The sequence below is a fragment of the Condylura cristata genome, unplaced genomic scaffold (assembly GCF_000260355.1).
Source record: "Condylura cristata isolate star-nosed mole 26May11 unplaced genomic scaffold, ConCri1.0 scaffold00032, whole genome shotgun sequence".
NCBI classification, from domain to species: Eukaryota; Metazoa; Chordata; class Mammalia; order Eulipotyphla; family Talpidae; genus Condylura; species Condylura cristata.
This window is the reverse complement of record NW_004567133.1, coordinates 14,644,333-14,658,292: the sequence shown is the minus strand read 5'-3', so window position 1 is coordinate 14,658,292 and position 13,960 is coordinate 14,644,333. Positions and strand designations below refer to the sequence as shown.

The following is a 13,960-nucleotide window of genomic DNA, read 5'->3' as shown; positions in this document are numbered from 1 at the left end:
TGTAGTTTTAATTTGCATCTCCCGCTAAGGCCAATTTTTAAGAATCATTAAGTCTGTGGAGAGCTGTCCACTCTGTCAATGCAGTGTGGCCCAGCCGCCAGGTCTGCTTTCCCTCCACCCCTAAACTCTAAATCCTTCTCTACTTCAGCTCTCTACTGCCACTGCGACGCATCAGGGGTCTCGGGCCTGCACGTGCACACACAATCTAAACACACTGCTGCAGAGTTTACATTTGCAACTGTGCGACTGAAACAAGTGAGCACGCGTTTCTCTTCCCAAACACATGCTGTTCATAGCACGTAAATACTATTTGAATCTGGGTAGGAGAAAGAACAGGGTTTAAAACCCCAAATGCCCAAGGCAAGGGATATTTTAGGCAAGACTTCCTCATGCATATTATGGAAAAATCATCATTCCAGATCTGTCTGTTCTTCTAAAGTGGTTCAATAAGCTTAAGTGGAAGCTTACCCACAAAAATGGGTGAAAAATGACTAATTAGAATGAATCTCAGTTCTTGAAACAGGATTTATGAGACACAGCTGGAATCACAAGAAGACCAGCACGGCGCCAAGGCAGAGACAGAGACGGGGCCAGGCCTGGGCTGGGGCCGGGCAGTGCTAGCTGAGCTGATCCCGGAAGGACCTCAGTGCAAGCTGAGGCCTAGGGGCTGGGGAGATGGGGTCACCTTCCAGGCAGGCCCAGCATGGGCCAAGGTCTAGTGTAAAGAAGAGCCAACAGCAACCAGCTAAGTGCTTGCTGGTCTGGCCAGGGACAGGAAGGGGCCTCGGCCAAAGGAGATGGAGACAAGCGAACAGACAAAAGAGCAGCTAACATGGGGCTAACAGGCAGTGACCAGCCACGGAAAGGGGCACAGGACGTGGAAAGTAGGCAGGACCCCGAACATAGGCTTCAGCTAAGTAAAAAGGATGGATTTGAGAACAGCGAGGCTGGCAGCAGGCTGACGGGTAGTATGACGTGGCTTATATAACGCATCCTGAGGGAAACGGACTCCCACGATGGCAGACCCACCCGCACAGGCAGCCATGGGACCCTGGCTCACACAACTGCATGAGCACAGAGAAGGGTCCTCACACACCTTAAAGAACAAACTATGTACTGCTATACCTCAGAGACCACACTGGAAACTGCAGTGCTTTCTGCTTGCCAATAGAACAGAAAACAATGTAACTTTATGATGTGCACATCGAGAAACAGAATTAAGGGCGTTAAGATACAGATCGACCAGGATAACCCCCCCAGAGGGAGGTGGCAGGACATCTGTGGAAACACTGCTGCCTTCCCACGAAGCACTTACCTTTCTTGAGTGAGTGCAACGCAGAGGTGAAGAAAGTCAGGTAGCCGGGGGGCTGTGGGGAGCCGCTGAACTCGAAGTACCCGAGGACTCCGGGCTGCAGGGACAGGGACAGAATGAGGTGCCTCAGGCAACACTGGTCACTGCACACAGGGCATTGTTAAACAAGACACGCCTTTGTCATCTGAACAACGCAATCTGTTGCACCCCACTTTCCCCAAATGTGAGCCGCATGAGAGAAGTTACAGTGGGAGCCCTCCAGTTGAACGGCCCCCAGGCCACAGGGGGGCGCATGGCTGCTCGGGGCCTGGCTCTGCCCATCTGGGGGCCCTGGTCTGAAAGCTCACCGTCAAGGTCACGACTCCAGCAGACTCCAGCAAGCATCTCCATCGTGTGTCTCTCCCTCGAATGCTTCCTCTCATCCCACTTCTCTAAGCCGGCCCAGAAGCCTCACTCTGCCCTGCCAGCTAACTGAGCCCACCAGAAATGCTCTGCTTCCTTCTCAGACCCTGCAGGCTCTTGCTCGCTTGTTCTACGTAACTGTCCCGCCTTAAAAGTCAAACTGTGAGAGCCCCGAGGAAACAGTGCTGTGCTTAGGGTCAGAAGACCAAGGCTCAAGTCCAGGGGCTGATAGGTGGTGGCGAGCCCCTTGCTGTCACGCAGTTTTCTCATCTGGCAAAGGCTTCCTGGGAAGAGTGAGCCTGAGGGCAAATGGAAAGCACCCTGTTTTCCAGCTTTTTTTTTTTTTAAGATTTCTTTATTTATGCACACAAGAATTGGGTACAGGCCAGAGGTAGAGGGGTGAGAGGGCTCACCAGAAACAGAGTGGGGAGCAGAACAGGCAGATGGACTGAAACACAGCTGAGGGGAGCCGCGGGAGACAGGAGAGGTCTGCTGCGCCATGTGGTCAGCTCCCTGGCTGGGGATCGACCTCGTGCAGCAGTGGCTGTGGACAGCTTCACGGCTCTGCGCTTCAACCCATTGTGCCACCAGGGAGGGCCCAGTATCACACTCTTAATATGGTTATTGGGTCACAGTTACTTGATTCAAAAGGTAAGCTGGGAACTTCATCTGCTATTAAGTTTAAAATCCATGTTGCTAAGAGTAAATTTCTAATCGGCAACAGAGCTCACTTACTGGTTTTTCACATCTAAATCACCTGCCTATTCTCATTAAGATTCACGCAATCTTAAAGAAATCCATGGTTTTCATTTGGTAGTAACTGAAAGCAACATTTAACCCTAACATCTAAAAAATAGGAAAATTCTCAAACTGAGGGCATCCGGAAGCATAGCCACTCATGACAGGGTTTTCTTCCCCTGAACATGCTTCAAACGTGTTTCCTGAACCAAGCTAGAGTGGACGGACATCGCACCATCAGGAAGGGTTAGGTTCTTAGGTTTTACAGCACACTTAAGTCTTCCTTCAAGAACAAAGATAAAACCTTCAAAAATTGCACTCGCAAAGCTAGTACTGACAGAAAAAATCAAAATGGAAACTAATGGAAAGGAAACAGACTCATTTAAGTTTCTTTAAGTTCTGCCAATCTCCTAACCCTAAACCAGATGGAGTAAATTCACGCTAAGCAGCAGCAAATGACCGCGGCTGGAATTGGGTTTCTCCCCCGTAGCATGAGGCCACCTCAGGCAGCTTCACCCAAGCACACGTGTCCCCGACTCCGCTGCAACTCCACGCAGGTAGGCAACTGCACGTGCTCGTGCACACACCACGTGAGTGGGAGTTCAAACGCGTGCACTGAGGCTTCCAGGGAAGTCCAGCCTACACCTTTAGAAGTGAGTCCAGGCAGGCGTGTCTGCAGGGCTCTCTCCGAGGCGCTCAGCTGCTGCATTTTCCCCAAGGGGCTACACAGTGTGGACCAAGGAGCTGCAATGTTCAGAAGACCTGACAGTAAGGTTTTCAAGCAGGCTGGCCAGAGGAGGCCCGCAAGCAGAAAAGGCCACGCAGATGACTCCCAGCAGCATTCGTTGCGCATTCGTTGCCAAAGAAATCAAGATCTTAAGATTCAACAGACTTGAGGTTGTAAATACTAGCTACTGAGACACACGAAGCAGGCCAATCTACCTACAAGTTATTTTTCCAATATTCAAAATGCTGTGACAGTCTATGAAATTTTGGAAACTGATGTTTCAGAATGTAACTTAAAATGAACACTTCAAAATAATAAAAGAAGAAAGTAAAGTGAAATGACAGCTATCCATTTATCTCTACTACAAAGCAGCACTTAAAAGCCACTAAGTTAGTTGGTGACGGGAAACCCGCGGGGATTACAATTGGGATGGGAAAAAAAATTACAAAATGATGTAAAAATAAACTATTAAAAAAAAGCCACTAAATTAGCTCTGGTTATGCTTTCGGTGAAAGAAATTTACAGGCATTTCCCAGTTGCAGTGTCTGCTCGCCAGCAGCTACGTTTAAGGACAACAGCATCGAGGGGAGCACTGCAGTGCAGCACAAGAGTCAGCAGAGGGCGCACATGTCCCAGGCGGCTGTGTGCTCATGGCAATGAAGCATCTCTGCACTAATGTTAAAAAACACCTAAGAAAATTTTAAACTATTTAACTAACAGTGCTGTGAAACTATGCACTGACTGAAACAACATTTACCTCCTTGCTCACAGTGGACTTTTACTAACAAACAACATAACAGCAGGTACCAGGCATTCCACTAGGTTTTTCTCTAAAAGCCTCAGATTTCCTATCACCTGGCAACTTCCCAGAATGTCCCCCCCTTCAAAAGATTCCCAAGCCTTTCCCCTCTCCACTAAAGTTTTAAACAATGTGGTTTACCAAAACTGCTAAGAATAAATGAATGGATGCATGCTAAATCACTGCTCTCCATCAGGTAAGTCAGAGAAATTCATGGAAAGATTACGAAAACACTGTGACCCCACCAGATGCAAGTTATAAGTAATACAGTTGGCATGTGGTGGGTAGATGAAAGCTACAAATCAGATGATTCTATCAAGCACTTTAGGGAATAAAATGCATGACTGATAAAGATGCAGCTGATTCCCGAGACTAACGATGCCTAAAAAACACCAAAGTGAGAATCGTCATAAAACTAGTGATGTGCAAGGAACATAACCGTTCCTCAGTCCTTTCCCCTCTGAATCAACTTAATGCCCGCCATGGCAAAATTAACTCTGGGTTGCATTCGTCCACAGTAACAGGCCACATTTTGTTTCTGTATCTTAAGTAGGTTGAAGCGTCCTCAAGGAAGAGGGCTCTAGAATTGGAGTAAATGAAGAATGTAGAATTTCCTGACCGTTTACAAGACGACTTGAAGTACTTGCTCTCCCTCTGCATTACCTGCTGCAGTTCACTTCCGTTTTACCTGCCTTCATGATTCCTAAGGCAGGGATGAAATTAGTGCTCTGGGAAGAAATGCTAGTCCCTGCCCCAATGATGCGATTACCATATGCAGAAGAGCTCCAGTTCTGCAGAATAAGTGCTAATAATGAGCTCATAATAATGGGAATCAGTAAAGCCCTGGTGCTTTGACTGTGTCAACAGCCACAGCCCCCCCCACCCCACGCCCTTTATCACTGCCCCTTAGAGCCCCCCCCACCCTTCATCACTGCTCCTCCTTAGAGCCAATCGTAACAAGGAAGGGAGCGCCAGTAAAATGAAGAAGCCAACATCTTTAAAAATGTTCTATCACAAAAGAAAAATGCTCAAAAACAACATAAACATCAAATATTCAAAGTTTCAATTCAGAGATCTAGTGGCCCTTATGCGAGCAAGAAGCCGGACCAGGAGACCCTTTCCAAAGGTGCTCCAAGGACTCACACTTGCCCTCTGTGTTACACAGCTATGGGAAGAGCCAAAGGCACTTGAAAACTGGAAGGCTCTTATCAAGGTAGTTGCCTCACTGTTTGCTAATAATGACCAACATTTTGGAATTTACAGACAACTATTTATAACACTCACCCTTTCACTATCCTTCTGTGATAGTCAAGGGAGTTAAAGGCAATTAGTTTTCCTAAAAATTGCATCTTAGCTCAGTCATATTTTATAAACATAAAACTACAAAACTACGGTTAGTGATTAGCAATCTGATTTGGGAAGGTTTGAGATACCTGAGTGAGGTAAAATGTTTCCCACTGGTTATAAACTAGGCAATTCACTACCAAATCACCTGAAATAGGTTTTTGAAAGGATTCTTCCATAGGACTTGTAAAAATTCAAACCATAATATATGTAGAGGATTTCTTCTTATAACAGAATATAAGTTTATAGGAAGAGTTCAGATAATAAATCTTTGTGTCAAAATAGGAAATTGCTAGTTTCAAGATACTACCATTTCCCGAGCTCTACACTCTGCACAATTTTATGTTGATCCATATCATCCTCACATATCTGGCTAGGGACAAATACAATTAATCAATAACTACTAATAAGGGGAAATTATCAAATGCGCTCCTAGGAGATGTCACAAATACATCTAGAGACATAGTAAAAATGATGTCATTTTAATAAACCTTAGCGGTGCCACAAAAACATGAAAGTGGGTGCCATAGCTCTGTGGTTAGAGCGCTGGCCTGCACAACCATTAAATAATTGTCTCAGACTAATTATAACTCAATTAAACACACTTGCTATTGCAATTCATGCTTACAAAAATATGAATTAGGAAATAAGGTTCTCAGTCACCACAAGAATCTTTCCTAACAAGATCTCCTTAAATCAGCAAGCTCCGTAACCCAGCGGAGTACATGTACGCTCACTCCTGGCTCTTTAAATGTCCCACAGACAGCACCTCGGAGCTCTCCAGGCAGTGACTGCTTAACTTCCGTCTCCTCCCCACTGCCATAAGCAGATAGAAACTCGCCACAGTTGGAATCTGGCATTCTGTGCACGACACGAAAGGCCACATTGGCACTTCGCTGGAGACAGGCCATCTTAGGCTGCAACGGGAGAACAGCATCACTCAGAGAGCAGTGGTGTGCAGGTAGGGGGATTCTACATCTCCTCAAGGAACACCTGGCATGTCTGCTACTATCACCAACAAGAGGAAGCATGTGGTGGGCAGAGGCCAGGAGAGCCCAACTCAGAATTACCTGAGCCAAGTGGGAAAACACTTAGGCTGAGAAACCTCAATTTAAAGGAAAGTTTAAGAATCAACTGTGTTGCAAAGAGGGCTCCAAACCTTCCTTTAACTTTCCTATCTACTCCCCTGCCAAGCACACAGGCCCCTCTGGATCTGGAATGGTCTTGACACAAGCTTACAGCTTCTGAAATTGACAGCACTTCCCCCAGGCAGCAGTGGTAGGTTTCACAAGACCAGCATCTTCTCAGATGTCTCCTGAGTTCTTTCACCATTAGTCAAATACCCTCTCTTGCCAACCAGCACATCTCATGATGATGGCAAGCCCAGAAAGCACCAACACTAACCCAGTGAAAGCCTCTACAGCTTTGGGGAGGAAGCCAATTTTAAAGACAGACAGATGCCCACATAGGGGCCCATCTGGGTGGCACAGGCGAGCCCCTTTTAAGGGCTGGGTAATCACGGTCCACATCATTCCAAGGAGGAGACCAGCACCAGGGCGCAGCGGCACTGCGGTGAGGCCGAGTCAGCGTCAGTGCTGGGAGCAGAGCCTCTGGCACCTCCTCAGCCGACCCAGGGAGTGGAAAGGTCTTGAAAGGCAGGTCACGGCCTCGGCTCCTCACCCCTGCCTCCAGCGAAAACTGCCCTCAGCTCAGAGGCCATAAATAAGAGAATTAAAACTGTCTCTAAAGACAGTTTGCCAACCCAAAAACCTGATGCGCCTCCTTCTCTCTGCCTCCCTCCAACCTCTAAACTTCCCCAAAGGCAAAACAATCTGGAGAGATCATCTGAGCCAGCAGGAAACCAGCCAGACACTCAGAAATCAGTCTCATTCATATCAGGGCTAACACCCAGGCTTCTAGAATCCCAGCTGAGTTCTTCTGAGCACATGACCTCTGCTATGAACTGAGGCAGATTTGGCTCAGAACTTGCTGACACAAATCTCTGACAATGGCGTCGCCACGGCCCTGCAGTGAGTTCGTGGTCACTACGCTACAGCGCTCAAGTTGTTCCCTACTTTTTTTTAGAGGAGGAAATACATGCTGTGTGGTATCTGCTGATGTTCCAGTCCCACTCTCATTTCTCTTTACTTCTTAAGAGACGGCATAAAGAAAAAAAACAAGTTATAAACCCAAACTGGGTCCAACGACTCCAGAGAAGTCCTAGCAAGAAGCCGGGACCACGCAGGCCTCATCTTAATACCTTAATTACAAGACAAAGGGTTTTTTAAATAGAAGCAGGGATCTGGTGTCTCCCACAATTTAAGTTTTCTCAATAGTGCTCAATATCAGGACGCTTCCACTTATTGGGGGCCCTGTACCCTGTTTCCATTTACTGGAGCCTGCGCACTGCCGTGCCTTACGTCGTTTAATCCAGTTTACAGCTGAGGTGAAGAAACTATCCCCCAGGCTGAAGCTGATCTCAGACTCAGGCCCATGACGCCCGCTTTTCTCCACCCAGCACCCCGCCTGCCTGTCAGCTAAGGCAAATCCGCTCATCACCCAGCGTGCGCCCACCAGTTCAAAGGAGGCTCGGGAACATCGTGGAGCCCAGGCCCTGCCCGCTGGCAGGTGAGTGACCCACCCCAGTCACAGAGCCAGTCAGCACAGCCACGGGCCCCTGCCCACCGGCTGCCAGGAGACAAGCCCACAACATGGAAGTCAGTCTTAACTCTGCTGTCCCGCACACCTACGAGCTACAGCAAAGAAACCGGATTCTCACAGTGCTGCTGGGAATCTGCTCAGAGTTAACATATATACAGCATTTCTAACGTGACCCAAAAAAGCGTAAATGCTACGCTGGTGAAAGAAATACGTGTGCGATCAACGCCAAACACAGAGTACAACCGAGGAGCAGAGGCTCAGGCATGGCCTGCACTCGAGCGGCTTTTCCTCCACCGGCCCAGTGCTCTTCGCCTTTCTGAGCCTAAGTCGCCATGTGCGTGCTGCCCAGGTGGCGCCTCACACTCGCTCCAATTCATGTTTACGTGCGAACATCTGACCACGATTTACTGAGTCCTTTTAGGCTCTCTGCTTGCCTCTCCCCATAATAAGCTATGCTGAACATGCACTGAAGCACCGAGAATGATTCCAGGTTGAAGCTGGCAATGAAGCCACGTTAGGCCTCTTGTTACTAAGAACTCAGAATAATTAGAACTTGAGTAAAATGAAAAGGAACATGTTTTTCTTTTTAAGCTAAGCTACAACCAACAACAGCTAGGAAGCTCGCAGTTAAGTACACGGAAGCATCAAATAAAACTTCTAAAAATGTGCAGCAACAGACAAATTTAATTTTTACAGGTTCTAAGGTAACTGTGAGACAAACTGAAAAACTGGTGAAAAAGTCTCAAAACTTACACAAGCTTTTGCACATATTCTACGCCCTTAAACCTGGCTTCATCAAATAATTCCAACAATCGAATTTTTCCAAAAACACTTAATCGGGGCTCATCCACATGAGCTGCACATCACGAGGTACAAAACCCCCCAGTACAATCTAATCCAACCCGATGAAGCCTGGGGAGGAGGGGATATGAAAGACAGGTACCTCGTAGTCTGAGAGAAAATCTAGCAATTCTGATTGAGATGGGATGTAGAGAAGCGGTGTCATCACTCGGCGGACAAACTTCTCAATGTAAACAGCACTCATGGGGCCTTTGTATTCGATTGGTCCAAAACTAGTACCAAAGAAATAAACATAAAAAATAAAAATAAAACACCATGCATTAAACCTGTAATGTGTAACTGAAATCATCAACACCACAAAATGAAAATGTCTTGCGTTAGGACGCCCACTGGCTCACAGGTAAGTAGCCCCTCCTGGTCTCAGGAGGGGCTGGGAGCCAGTCAGGATCAGCGTCTCACGTGAGGGAGGCAGGCACTGCCACTAGTCTTCTCGAGCTTAATACAACCGCAAACTAAATTTCAAAACAACATTCATTCGTTCTGGGGTGGGGGGTGGGGGCTGTAATTCCCACAATCACATTTCTTTAAAAAGCAAAACATGAAGGCAACCCTGGAGGTGGCAAAGGAGTCCAGGGTCTTAACCAGATGCAATGGGCAGGTTTTCTTTCTGAAGTAACAAGTGGGACGGAAAGGGTCACTAGATGAACTTCACACCCACTGAAAGCTTTAGTTCAACAACAAAATCCTGTGTAGCTAGGAAGTCAGGGCCTGCACAAACCGTCTTCTCTAACTCCTTCCCACCCCCCGGAGCCTCAGCTGGGCTCAGGGTGCACAGGAATTCGCCTTGGCCCTGCTAAGTGCTAGCACCAACATTCAGCGGAGCCCCTGGATTTCTGCGCCCTGCAAGTACGCACCGCTCTACTGCCACTGTGGCACGTGGCAGGGGCTGAGGAGGAGACGGGACTCAGCCACTCCCCGCCCTCTGCCCCTGCGCGGGGCTGACATGAAGCGCACTGTGAACAGCAGCATTAGCCGGAGCGCAGTCAAGTATTCTGTGACTGCTGTGATCACAGTACTGTACTAGATGGCTACAGAAATTAACACACATAATGTGATGAGATAAACACAACTCTTCAGTGTGCACTGCAGAATATGATGCCAGACAGAGGACTATTAGCATGGAAAAAATAAAAATAGCCTCCCACATGTACAGCTGGGAGAGTTTCAAGATTCTATTAATTCAGAACTTACTACAGCTAATTTGTTAACTAAACTCGTGTTTAAAAATTATCATCACCAACCCCACCCACCACCGATGACTTTTCATTTAGATGAAGAACCCAGAAAAGCATCTGTTCAGAAAAGGAGCCATCCAATTTGGAAACCTCAGCTAACGAAGGAAACACTCTCTGCTGAGCCCTCCCGAGAGCCCATGACAGTAAGAGCTGCGGGACGTGGCCATGCCCACCCACACCTGGCGGTCACACACCGCGGGGAGGCCGGGCTCTGTGCAGTGTTCTGAGGAAAGACTCCCTGCTTTGGGCCTTCTGTAACCTTCCTCGGGACAGGCATCATCCATACCAGCCGAAAAGTGGAATCCACTTGCACACCTCAGAAGCCACCCCTCGGAGCGGCCACCACTAGGTGAGCCACGACCGCGCAGCAGCGCCCCGCGGTGCTTCCCCCACGCTGGCTTAGGGCCACATGTGTGAGAGTGGTACACTGAGAGAGTGCCACGGAAGCCACGTGAGAGAGAGAGTGTGTGTGTGACAGAGAGCTTGAAGAGGCATATGGAAAGGCCTCCTTGGGCTGCTCCTGCTTCCAGCACACTGACAGCAGATGTTGGAATACTAATGGGCCTGAAATGACTCAATTAAAGCTTTAACATAAGCGGCATGCACCTCAAGGCAAGCCCCAACCTCAAATTCCTCATCGGTAGAATAAAGGTTGGACAAGATATTCCTTTAGTTCCTTTCAATCTTCCTAGAAAACAAGAATCCAACACCTTTTGTACTCAGTTCAGGGAAGATTCTGATGTCACATCAAGCTAAGCCCACCTCTGGGTCACTGGCTTGGTTCAGAAAACCGCAAGATCAGGAGACCCCGCTAGGCATTCTGCACCCTATTTCCTCCTCCAGAAGAAATGCAGGAACCTTAGCACAGTGGAGCAAGCGCTTCCCCTCATGACCAAGCAGAAGCATTTGAGACATGTCAGACCTTCAAGCTACGCACTTTACACTCAAAAAAAGTAACCATGATAAGGTACTGTTCTCTAAATACTAAAAAACTGCACTTCAGCCTTCAAAGTGGAAGCAGTAGGACCCCCAAATTACTGATAAAGGGGGTGGGGGAGTGAGATGCAAAAATACTCCTAATGGATCCCAAGCAAAAATTGGCTTGTTACTACAAATATTTAAATGACAAATATATAAAACCTAGAGGAAAATTTGAGGGTGGAAATGGTGTGGGAAAGTGTGGTCGTGCCCAAATTTCATACCTCCTGAGAATCAATACTAAGTGTGCCACAACATTTTACGTGAGGGACATGGAAGTGTGATGGAAAAGGACAGATAATACACAAAAGAAATTTTGTTGATGTTGTAATAAACCCCACTGATGAAGGCCCAGAAGTTCAGAGCAAGAGAAAAAAATAAAACCCAAAATGGAAAGCTCTGATTAATCCAATCATCTCTGCCCATACTACCTTCACTAACTTCACGCCTATCATGCAGATTTAGTATGAAATCCAATCTCCTGTCTCCAAAAGCCCCCCAGTCAGGTTTCAGACGTTTACTGAGCACCCACAGCAGGGTCTGAACAGTGAAATAGCATGTCTGTCCGCAGCAACATGAACAAAACAGTACTGAGGAGGGATAAAGACGACAGGCACCCTCTGCTACTTTGGGCCAGATCAATGGACAAGAGTCCTTGAGGTTTCAGAGCTCCCTGGATATTCGAATTGTGGGTGACATGGGCAGGAGACTGCAGACTCGTGATGACTTCTCCCCAGTTGAGAGGAGGGGGAGAGGCCCTCCTGACCACACCGTGCTGCCACAGAGCGGGGTAAGAGGTAGGGTACTGTTATACCACGGACACTTCTAGCATGTCTGAGCTGTACAGCTGCACGTGGAGTGACTGGAGCTATTAAATCCAATGTTGTAACATGTGATGACATGACAAGATGTTCACAAAAGTAAGAAAGAGCAATTTAGGACATGTGATTACTGCATGATTCCATTTTCTTTTATTTAAAATAAAGGTATGTCTGAATACATACAGACACAAGAGGCTATAAACTCAAACACAGTGATTGTATGGATGATAAAATTACCCAGATTTATTTATTTGAGCTTATCTATATAATCTCAGTGAATATCTAATACTGTAAACAGAAAACAATTCACTTTTAAATTGATATATTAAATTGGAATTAGAGACACCATCTAAAAGTGCTTACCTCCGATGATACAGATAGATAACAGGAAAATAGAAGAAGTGTTTCTGTTTCCTGCATTTGCCCTGGTTCCACCAACAGTTCACAGCCACAAACAACACCTGCAGGACAAGAGAGATTTTCAATAACTATGAATAACAACTGAAAGATGACCAAGATTTAAAAGATGAAAATATAGAAACAGAACTATTCCTCTACCGAAAGTATGAAAAAAATGGTCTCAAATGTTCAAAAGGATCATCAGTAAAAAGGAAGTTAGGCTAGTGAGAACTCTGAATATTTGTGGTCTTTGTAAAAGAAAATGATTTGTTGTGAATTCTGATGTGAGCTCCAGTGAGGTTTCGCTAAGCGCGATGGCACTATAACAGAAGAAGGACACGCCTTCTCACAGTCAAATTCAACAACTGAGAAAGAAAAAGCTAATAGAACATCACAAATTTCAAAGGGCAGCTCTTAATAACTTATTTTAAAAGCAAAAACAATGGTTTTATTTTAACAAACTGTAGTCACGGCCCTCCCTAGTGGCGCGGCAGGTTGGAGCGCTGCACAGCTAGGCCCAGCGGCGGCCGCTCCAGCGCAGCCGATCCCCGCCCCGGAGCTGACCCGCAGGGCGCAGCAGACCTCTCCTGTCTCCCCGCTGCTCCCCTCAGCAGTGTATCTCAGCAGACCCTCCTGTTCTGCTTCCCACTGTCTCTGGTGGGTCCTCTCATCCCCTGCACCTCTGGCCTGCACCCCAGCTCTGGTATGCATAAATACATTGAATCTTTAAAACAAATGAAATAAAGCTATACTCTAACAGGTAGTACAGAACAGAAAAATATAGCGTAAGTATATCTTTATGGGTGGCTGCTGAAATATTTAAGGGAAAGCATCTATGTCTGCAATTTATTTAGAAATGTGTCACAAGTAAAATACATTAGCAGAGGGACAGGGCAGAGTAATTTCAATTTGGGCACTGCTGACATTTGGGCTTGGTGGGGGCTGCTGTTATGTTTGTCTGGGGGGCCCCATGCACGGGGTGCAGCATCCCTGGAGGTGAACCAGACACACAAACAGGCTGTGTCGCTGACCTGCGGACAGTGAAGCGCTAAGCACCGGGCGAAATGCTGTAATAGCACGTTCACGGTAGAATTCAAGTAGCAGGTACCTATAGAATTCTTTCACCTTTTTATGATAAAACTCAACAAACAAGAAGATGATACATGAAAAGCCACCTTATAGCTGGGCGCAGCTAGAATGTTCGAGCACTAGAATGTTCAGCCCCCACCTCCTGCTGTTCTGAAACCAAACAGTGCCCAGCAAATGCAGAACCTGCTGCCTCCTGCCAGCTGTGACACCACCACAGGAAGCCCTGTGTCTTCATCAAAGGCGAAACAATCCACAAAGAGCTCAGCCTTCACCACAATGCCAGCCAGGACGGTGCGGCTTATCTCAACGGTGGGTGACCAGGGCCGAGGCCGCTTATCCCTAGGCTGAAAGACAGCGTCACCTGGTCAGAGAGCTGACTCGCCGCCTGCTCGATTTCTGCCCTGGCGGCGATGGACTGTCCACACCACGGGGCGTAGAAGAACAGCAGCACCACCTCCGAGTCCCGGCGCACACGCTCTGCGTAGTCCAGCTGCCCCTGGAAGAAGTCAAGGACTGGAGACCTCGAGGAGAAAAAGTTGACAGGTGGCTTTGCTGGTATTATCACATCTTTTGCTCGACTAAAAAAAAAAAAAA

At 47.2% G+C, this 13,960-nt stretch overlaps 1 protein-coding gene across 2 annotated transcripts in view; it reads right to left on the bottom strand.

Annotated features, from left to right (window-relative positions):
- TXNDC11 (thioredoxin domain containing 11) overlaps nucleotides 1-13,940 on the bottom strand; it is a 40,286-nt gene extending 26,346 nt beyond the window's left edge. Inside the window, exons 1-4 of one of the 2 annotated variants that reach the window (XM_004692123.1) lie at nucleotides 13,728-13,940; nucleotides 12,242-12,339; nucleotides 8,927-9,056; nucleotides 1,316-1,409 (exon numbers count right to left, since the gene is read on the bottom strand). In XM_004692123.1, coding sequence (XP_004692180.1) covers nucleotides 1,316-1,409; nucleotides 8,927-9,028 — 196 coding nt within the window. In that variant the 5' untranslated portion in view covers nucleotides 9,029-9,056; nucleotides 12,242-12,339; nucleotides 13,728-13,940. The remainder of the gene's footprint in view (nucleotides 1-1,315; nucleotides 1,410-8,926; nucleotides 9,057-12,241; nucleotides 12,340-13,727) is intronic. The other variant, XM_012731898.1, reaches the window with a different exon arrangement.
- Nucleotides 13,941-13,960: the final 20 nt, after the last annotated feature.